This window comes from Rattus rattus, chromosome 1 (genome assembly GCF_011064425.1).
Source record: "Rattus rattus isolate New Zealand chromosome 1, Rrattus_CSIRO_v1, whole genome shotgun sequence".
NCBI lineage: Eukaryota > Metazoa > Chordata > Mammalia > Rodentia > Muridae > Rattus > Rattus rattus.
In genome coordinates, this window is record NC_046154.1 from 25,777,073 (window position 1) to 25,786,314 (window position 9,242).

General features: G+C 47.0%; 1 protein-coding gene across 1 annotated transcript; it reads left to right on the forward strand.

Annotated features, from left to right (window-relative positions):
* Positions 1–807: 807 nt before the first annotated feature.
* On the forward strand, positions 808–6,182 carry Med18 (mediator complex subunit 18). Its single transcript, XM_032896748.1, has 3 exons — positions 808–964; positions 1,732–1,875; positions 4,955–6,182. The coding sequence occupies exons 2-3, from the start codon at positions 1,803–1,805 to the stop codon at positions 5,506–5,508; spliced, it is 627 nt and encodes a 208-aa protein (XP_032752639.1). The 5' UTR covers positions 808–964; positions 1,732–1,802; the 3' UTR covers positions 5,509–6,182.
* The last annotated feature ends 3,060 nt before the right edge of the window (positions 6,183–9,242 follow it).

Genomic DNA, 9,242 nt, shown 5'->3' on the forward strand with positions numbered 1-9,242 from the left:
GGATTGGGGACCTCTGCAAGAGCAGCAAGGGCTCTTAACTGCTCAGCCATCTCTCTAGCCCTAATTAATTAATTTTTTAAAAAAACCCTCAAAATATTGTTTAGGTGTTGAATGGCTCTGCTGGAGATCCTTACCGCAGCCTCCTGAGGTTCTCAGATTCGGACTGTGCCTGGTCCCACGTATTTATAGTTGTGGGTATGCATGGTAAATCGAACGAGTTTGCTGTTGTTCTGTATTAAACTTATGGCCTTGCACATGCCAGGCAAGGCTCTAGCACTGAGCTGTTTCTCCAGACCCTTGAAAGCACACAAGAAAATATTGTTCCTGCTGGGGTCTATAAATACACAACGCTGTGCTTAGCGTTTCCGATTTAAAACATACTTCCCTTCTTCTTTTTTTTTAATTTAATTTAATTTTTAACTTACTTTACATCCCGCTCACTGCCAGCCCCCACCCCGCCCCCCACCCTTCTGATCTTTTTCACTGCGACTCTTTCCCTCCTCGCTCCCCCCAGTGGCTGAGTTCAAAATTTAAATATTGTATCCAATCAGTTTCAAGAGATCTGATCAAAACATCCAGGTCGTCGAAGCTGAAAAAAAAAAAAAATCAAAAACCGTTTCCTAGAGCTGTCCTATGACGTAAAGGCCTACAGTAACCTTCCAGTGTACCACTCTAGACTAGGACCCCAACACCACAGCGGACCAGCACTCTGCGCATGCGCGCTTGCACACCGGTGCCAGAAGGCGGGCGCCTTCCTTGCCCTCTCGGCACCCTTACTTTTCGGGGCGGTAGCGAAGAAATTTCCTGTCCGTCAGCTTCCTACCGGAAGTGCTGAAGGGAATGTTTGGCGGTTTCTCTGGATCTGTGCTGGAGGGATTTGGGGGTGCGGATTGCGGGTGTGCACGCGTGGATTTAAGTCCAGCTTTGCATGGACCTGTAGCGCGAACGGAGACGTGTTGCTAGTGTAAGTGCACACGTGTCCCGGATCCCCGAGTGGGAGGACCGGTGCAGTCACTTTAACTTCATGTTTCCCGCCTGGCTCGTTTGTAAAGGCGTTTTCAAAAAGGCAGAACCAGTTCTAGTCAGATCCCGGCGTGTGCTCTCACTGAGTCTCCATGGCCTCTGCATAGAACGAAGGGTATACAAGGTTCATAGGTCTTTTGGGTTTTTTGAGACAGTCTCACTGTGATGCCCTAGTTAGCCGGGATTTGCTATATAGACCAGTCTAGCCCGAAGCCGCAGTTGTCTTCCTAACTCTGTCCCCGAATGTTGAGATTACAGATGTCAGCTGTCTTCCTAATTCTGTCCCCGAGTGTTGAGATTACAGATGTTCCCCTAACACGACCGGCTTTTATTTCTTTATGTTTGGAAAGGAGGCCTCTCAGCGTAGACCAAAGTGACGTCACCTTTTTTGAATATGCATGTCGGCTGTTTCATTTGAGCCGCATAGGGGGTGAGGGAGGGTCTGTGTGGTTATATGCCCCGGGCTTATTTTAAAAGAGCAAGAGGTTGCATAGCTGCCTCAAGGTGACATAGAAAAACTTTCAGAAGGTTCAGAACTTGAGACTAGATGGTCATTCTGTATCACCAGGGCCAGACCTCTCTTGTTTCTGCGTCACCCGTTCTTGGAACCGGCTGTATAAGCAGATATTCAAAGTTATGAATGAATGAGCTTTGGTTTCAAGGCCAGTGCCACAGAAAACAGTGTATGGACAAATGTGATTCTTCCAGGTGTATCCCGTGCTTCCCCGGTTGGAAGATCTGTTTGCAGTTCTGTCGTCTTGAACCTAATTAGAAGCATCATGGAGGCACCTCCAGTCACCATGATGCCAGTCACTGGGGGCACCATTAACATGATGGAGTATCTCCTGCAGGGTAAGTCAGTCACGGAGCATGCATTACCAAGTTTTCGTTCCTTTTCTTGTTAGAGCAAGTCAAGATGACTTACATAAAGGCAACTGCACGGTTCCTGTCACCCAGTAATTGTGTTTAGAAGAGGTTGGGTGGGACGATGGCTCAGTGACCAGAAACTCATTCTGTAGATCAGTCAGGCCTCAAGTGCCTGTGATCACAGGTGTGCTACACTTGTTTGCTCTCTCTCATTCATTCCCTCCCTCCCTCCCTCTCCCCCCTCCCCCTCCCGCCTCCCTTCTCTCCTCCTCTCCCTCCTCTCTCTCTCTCTCTCTCTCTCTCTCTCTCTCTCGCTCTCTCTCGCTCTCTCTCGCTCTCTCTCGCTCTCTCTCGCTCTCTCTCGCTCTCTTCGCTCTCGCTCTCACTTTGTTTCTCTAGGCAGGGTTTTCTTCGTGTAACCCTCACTGTAGTAGAACTTGCTCTGTAGACCAGGCTGGCCTGGAACTCAGAACTCCGAGGTCCACCTGCTCTGTCTCCCAGGTGCTGGCATCACAGGTGTGGGCCACCAGCACCTGGCTTTCATTTATTCTCTTTCATCTTGAAACAGTAAAACTCAGGGTGAGGAGATGGCCGAGCGGTTAAGAGCGCTGGCCACCTTTACAGAAGTCCTTGGTTCAATTCCCAGCACCCTCACGGCAGCTCACAACTGTGTGTAACTCCAGCTGCAGAGGAGTTGATGTGATGCCCTATTCTGGTCTCCATGGATTCAGGCACACAGGTGGTTTACAGATAAACTGGCAGACAAAACACTCCCACACATGAAATTTAAAAAAGAAATAATAAAATTTAAAAAAAAAATTAAAACTCATACTGAGTCTCCCTCTCTCCCAGCTCTTTTATTTACTTTTTTCTTTTCTTTTTTTTTTTTTTTGCTCTTTTTTTTTTTAAGATTTATTTATTTATTTTATGTATATAAGCACACTGTAGCTGTCTTCAGACACACCAGAAGAGGGCATCGGATCCCATTACAGATGGTTGTGAGCCACCATGTGGTTGCTGGGATTTGAACTCAGGACCTCTGGAAGGGCAGTCAGTGCTCTTAACCACTGAGCCATTTCTCCAGCTCCTCTCCCAGCTCTTAACAGTTACCTTTCCACTTTGTTTCCTTCCTTGGCGGCTTAGATGCCCCACATGAGTGAGGTCCCTGGTTTTGTGACTGACTTATTTCTCATAGCATTATGTCCTTGATAACCTATGACACGATTTATGTTGTTTTTGTTGTTTGGAAACAGGAGTATCACGTAGTCCAGGCCAACTTTTTTTTTTTTTTTTTTTTCAAATATAATTAAGATTTTTTCTTTTAGGATTTTAAATCTTTTTTTTAAAGATTTATTTATTTTATGTGTATGGGTACACTGTTGCTGTCTTCAGACAGATGGTTCTGAGCCACCATGCGGTTGCTGGGATTTGAACTCAGGACCTCTGGAAGAGGAGTCAGCATCCTTAACTGCTGAGCCATCTCTCCAGCCCTAGGATTTTAAATTTGTATGAGTCTTTGTGAGTCAGAGGTCAGACAAGCGTGTCCAGTTCCCTGAAAAAGAATTGTGGGTGATTGTGAGCCACGGTTTGGGTGCTGGTGGAAACTGAGCCCAGGTCCAGTGCTCTTAGCTACTGAGCCACCTCCCTGACCATTGACTGACCTCCCTCTAACTGGCTGGATGGCCACGGACAGTTTGGACCTTCTGCCCTTCCGTCCTGAGCCTAACTGCATACATGTACTGTGCATGCTGACTGGACTGTCTCTGGGATCTAGCCTTGTTATTTCGCTGTTCATTCATTTCAGTATGGGCCTCAGTAAGTTCCTGCTTTTTGTTGCTCAATGGCCTCCAATATAAATGTATATATGAGGGTGCCGAGGATTGAACTCAGGTCTTCAGGCTTGGCAGCAAGCACCTGTACCCACTGAGCCATCTTACTGGCCCCTCTTAAATGTTCCAGATTAAACATTTACATTTTGGCCTTGAGCAGTTGGCCTGTATCTTTTTATTTATTTTCAGAGCCTCAGTCCTTTTTTTATTTTTTTTTTAAAGATTTAAAATACCATTTTAAATTCCGTGCGGATGTGTTACAGGGGATGGTATGTGCATGCGAGGCTGGAAGTGTTGGGATCCTTGGAGTTGAGTTACTGGCAGTCGGAAGCCACTTGATGTGGGTGGGACTGAACCCAGGTGCAAGAGCAGGACAAACTCTGCACCTCCGAGCCGTTTTCCCAGCCCGAGTCTCCTGAGTGCCCTCATGCCTGGCTCAGTAGAACAACGCTGCTTTGCTGGTGTTAATCTTTTTTTTTTTTTCTAGTACTAGGAATCGAACCCAGAGCCTTGTGCATTAGTCCTCGGCCACTAAGCTCCATCCCTCAGCCGCGGTCCTTGGCGCCGTGATCACACCCAAGGCCTTGCATTCAGAACCCAGGGTCTCCCACAGGTGTACACCCAGCCATAATGATTTATTTCCAGCCAACGAAATTCTTCCATTTGTGGAACAAATTCAGGTTTTCCTTTTCACTTATCCTTCAGAACACAGCTGGTGTGGTGATGCCCCCCCCACCCCCGCCCTTTCATCCCTTTAAGACAGGCAGGTCTGGAGCTACAGCCTGATCCACTGACAGAGAAAAATGGGGCCTGGCTTTGAAAACTCCCATTGATACACCTACAAGGACATAACTCCTAACCCTTCCCTAAACGATACCAGGTAGAGACGAGACACTCAAGTACGGGACCCTGTGGGGGCCATTCCCAAGCACATGGCCAGGTATTTGCTGCTAAGCCTGACCACCTGAGTTGGACCTGTGAGACCCACAGGTGGAGAGAGACTCAGTTCTAGCAGGTCATCTTCCAGCCAGCATTCCCGTGCCACTGTATTCTCGTGTTTGCCGAGACGTGAAAGGCTAAATGTAAGGAAGGTTTGAATAAACAGATAACTAGAATCCCGTGGATTGTTCTTATGAAAGGTCGCATAGGACTATTTATTTGTCGACTGTGCTTATTTTTGCTAGTTTCATGACTCGAAATGGAAGCCTGGACTCATTGTGCCCTTGCCTCTTCAGGGAGTGTTTTAGACCACAGTTTGGAAAGTCTGATCCATCGCCTCCGTGGTTTGTGTGACAACATGGAGCCTGAGACTTTCCTCGATCACGAGATGGTCTTCCTGCTTAAGGGCCAGCAGGCCAGCCCGTTCGTCCTAAGGGCCCGGCGCTCCATGGACAGGGCAGGGGCGCCCTGGCATCTGCGTTACCTGGGACAGCCCGAAATGGGAGACAAGAACCGCCATGCCCTGGTGCGCAACTGCGTGGACATCGCCACGTCTGAGAACCTCACGGACTTCCTGATGGAAATGGGCTTCCGCATGGACCATGAGTTCGTCGCCAAAGGACACCTGTTCCGGAAGGGCATCATGAAGATTGTGGTGTACAAGATTTTCCGAATCCTGGTCCCGGGGAACACAGACAGCACTGAGGCCCTGTCGCTCTCTTATCTTGTGGAATTAAGTGTTGTCGCACCAGCTGGGCAGGACATGGTCTCTGATGACATGAGGAACTTTGCAGAGCAGCTCAAACCTCTGGTTCACCTAGAAAAAATAGACCCTAAAAGGCTGATGTGAGGAAGAAAGTCTGTGGGCCTTTGAGACCTGTCCTCACCTGGGAGGTGAGAGATCCCACAAGTACCCTAGGTACTGATGCCAGCCAGGCCACTTCCTTCTGGAAGATGGATGGTGAGAATTTGGTTCCTTTGAACTGTTTCCTTCACCTGGTAATTCCTTCCTTCCTTCCTTCCTTCCTTCCTTCCTTTCCTTCCTTCCTTTCTTTCTTCCCTTTCTTTGTTGTCTGTCTGTCTTCCTTCCTTTCTTTTTTCAACAGGGTTTTACCATGTAGCCCTGGCTCCCCTGGAACTCACTACATAAACTAGCTAGCCTGGAGCTCAGAGGTCCCTGTACTGTCCGCCTAGGTGCCTGTGTTAAGGGTCCTTATTGAACCCGACTGTTCATCTTCTTGACAGTCTTTTCCAATGAAAGACCCAGTATAATATGGAGAATTGTTCAAGTCCTCCCTCCACCCAAAAAGAGGGAACTGGAATACATTAGCTTTTTAGAGGGAAAAGTCAAAAAACAACTGATAATTGTTTTTCTTTTGTTTTTTAAGAAAAGCATTTTCTCATTCCTTTATTTATTTGTTGTTTTCTTCATATTTTTAATTGTGTTGTTTTGCCATTACTATACAAGGTTCATAATGGTGGTGGGAGCTGGCATCGTGGGGCAATAAAGACTGAAAAGACACAGCTGTGATTCTGATTCTTACTCAACTCCTTACTATTTTACTTAGGTATTTGCTATTACTGTGTTACTGTCTTGTGGGATGACGTCACAGGTGAGGCAGGCACAAGGTAGAAGGAGGTCTGTCATTGGATGAGAAGGAAGGATGGGCGGGAGAAAAGTGTGAAGGAAGAGGAGGGGACAGAAATGGAAGAGGGACAAGGAGAGAAGCTGTGGCAGGACAATATGGCGGGTGGTGTTAAGATTCCAAGCTGTACCTGTACAGGTTGTTACAAATGTTTTTAAGGGATGGATGTATACTGGGCTTTGTATGTTTAGGTGGGCAATTGTATCTTATCAATGGCCAAAGGTTATTGTGTTGTGTGTTCTTTCATGTAGCTATTTAAGTGTAAGAAAGTGTGCAGCAGCTGGTCTGGGCCGCCACAGAGTTGGGATGTGTGTTTCTGGCATGGAAACCTGCCTTGGGAACTAGACAGGAAGAGAGATTGCTGCCAGGCTCAGAGAGAGGCCTTCGGCAGTGTGATATGGGATGGAGCAAAGGGGGTGAGAGGCTTTGCTGACTGAGAATTAAGATATCCAGCAGGTATCTTGGGGCACGGCGGTGCTGGACCTAGTGGATAAAAGACAACCATACTTCTTTATTTTTTATATTTTTACAACAACACTGTCTTACTGTTATTGTTATTGTATATGATGTGTGTGGGCCTCTCCAGGACCCACATGGGAGAAAAAAATTGACTCCTGCACTCACACATGTGCACACCCACAGGCAAATGCAGTAAAAAAAATATCTCAGTAGTTAGTGGTGGAGAGAGGGCTGCTCTTGCAGAGATGACCCAGGCTTAATTCCAGCCCCTACTTGGTTGCTAACAACCTTCTGTATTTCCAGTTCTAGGTGATCTGATGCTCTCTTTTGAACTACACAGGCGCCAGGCTCACAATACACAGACATGTTCAGGCAAGGAAAGGGGCAGGTGCGGGTGATGCGTGCCATTAAAGTTTGTCTTAGCACTCAGTAGGCGGAGGCAGGCAGATCTGTGGTCAGCCAGGGCTACACAGAGAAGCTCTTACTCAGAGGAGAAAAACACAAAGCTCACAGTCCTACATTTGAAAAGTCAGCTATTTTTCTCTTTTTCATTTTTTTTCCGGTCAGGAGGACTTTCAGTCCTATTTCTTTTTAATTCTACATTTTTTTAGGAGTCTTACCCAGGATGCTACAAACAACCCTAGTGAAATTCACTGCTGGCTTGTCTACCTTACGTGTTAGATTATGTTTACTTCTTTAGGTCTCTCACGTGTGCACATGAGGAAGGCACAGGCCTGCTTCCAGCAGTTCTCCACTTTCACCACACGGGGCCTGAGTGTGGAGTGCAGGCTGTGAGGCTTGGCAGCGAACACATTTATTCCCTTTTCCTTTCCAGATGAGTTCTCTCACAGCCCCTTGGCTCTCTTGCCCCTCAGCCTCCCTGCAGCAGCAGCAGCAGCAGCAGCAGCATTACGGAGCCATACACCAGCCGCTGCCTGGGACCTGAACTTAGGGTTTCTGTAATGCTCAGCAATGCTTTACCCTGTGAGCTACGGCCCCAGGCCCTTGCAATTATTCTTTGTAGAGGTGTTTTAACCTTTCATTGGAGCCATCCTGTTGTCAAAGGCGTCAGGAAGGCTGAGACAGGAGGATCACAAACTCAAGGTCAGGGTGAGCTACATAAGCAAGATCCTGTCTCAAACCACCTCAAACCACAGGCACGCTCATGCGCAGGAAAAGTACATTTTTCGTCGATGGAACATTTTAAAACCAATAAAATACCAGAGATGGTTCTTTGGTTGCTACACCCGCAGCAGTCATTGTAGGCGTAGCCGTGGAGATCTGCAAACCACTGCCTGTATACTGTGGTCGTAGGTTTTTGGAACTTAAAAAAAATTTTTTTTCCCTCAGGCAAGCATGGTGGCACATACTTTTAATCCCAGCACTCAGGAGTCAAAGAAAAACGGGTCACTAAGTTCAAGGCCAGCCTGGTCTATAGAGCAAGTTCCAGGACAGCCAGGGCTACTGAGAAACCCTGTCACAAAACAAAAAAACAAACAAACAAAATGTTTTTCCTGAGTGATCATGTGGAGTCTACTAACGCTCCAAGCTCCTTTGTGGAGTTTCTGTCTAATGTTTTTTTCTGCTGTCCTAAGGGCTTTATGAATATTAAAATAGACTCATTTGGGGAATAGCTCAGGGGCACAGAACTCGTCTCGCATGCACGAGGTGCTGGACTACAAACAGAAAAGACCCGTTTAAAGGGTGCCGAAAGCTGCACGAGGCTGACGATTTCATCTGCCAGCCCCGTGCTTGAGAAGGGAAGGCAAGAGGATCAGGGATTCAGGGACGTTTTCTCAATTCTAGGCCAGTGTAGGCCACCGAGCCTTGTACTCCTTATTCGAGCTCTTGTCACTCTTGGAAGTTCCTTCTCACTATTCCTTCTGTCTTTGCTCTGTTTTTTTTTTTCCTCGGAGCTGGGGAACCGAACCCAGGGCCTTGCGCTTCCTAGGCAAGTGCTCTACCACTGAGCTAAATCCCCAACCCCATTGTCTTTGCTCTGTTAATGTGTATGTGCACATTTATATTATACACACACATACGCACGCACGTAATCTGTTAAAAGGTTATACATGTTCATTAGCAGGGTGTATAGCCTGGTATTAAATGTTGACAATCAAAATTTATTTCATGATTTCTTTCTTTTTGTTTGCTGGCTTGTTTGTTTGTTTTGAGACTCATTGTGCGACCCTGATTGGCCTGAATCTTTTTGTATACCAGACTGGCCTTGAACTCGCATAGATCCAGCTTGCCTCTGCCTCCTAAGTGCTTAGGTTAAATGCCTGTGCCAACATGCCTGGCCATCACTCACTTTGGATTTTAGTTTGTCATTCAAAGTATTATAAGAGGGGAGGGGGGTTGGAGTTGGGGATTTAGCTCAGTGGTAGAGCGTATGTAAGCGCGAGGCCCTGGGTTCGGTCCCCAGCTCCGGAAAAAAAAAAAAAAAAAGAGGGAGGATTCTGGCCCAGGACAGGCTGCT

Coding starts and splice junctions, on each gene's coding strand:
- Med18 (XM_032896748.1), top strand. CDS start 1,803: ATGGAGGCACCTCCAGTCACCATGATGCCAGTCACTGGGGGCACCATT. Junction 1,876..4,954: donor GATGGAGTATCTCCTGCAGG/GTAAGTCAGTCA, acceptor TTGCCTCTTCAG/GGAGTGTTTTAGACCACAGT.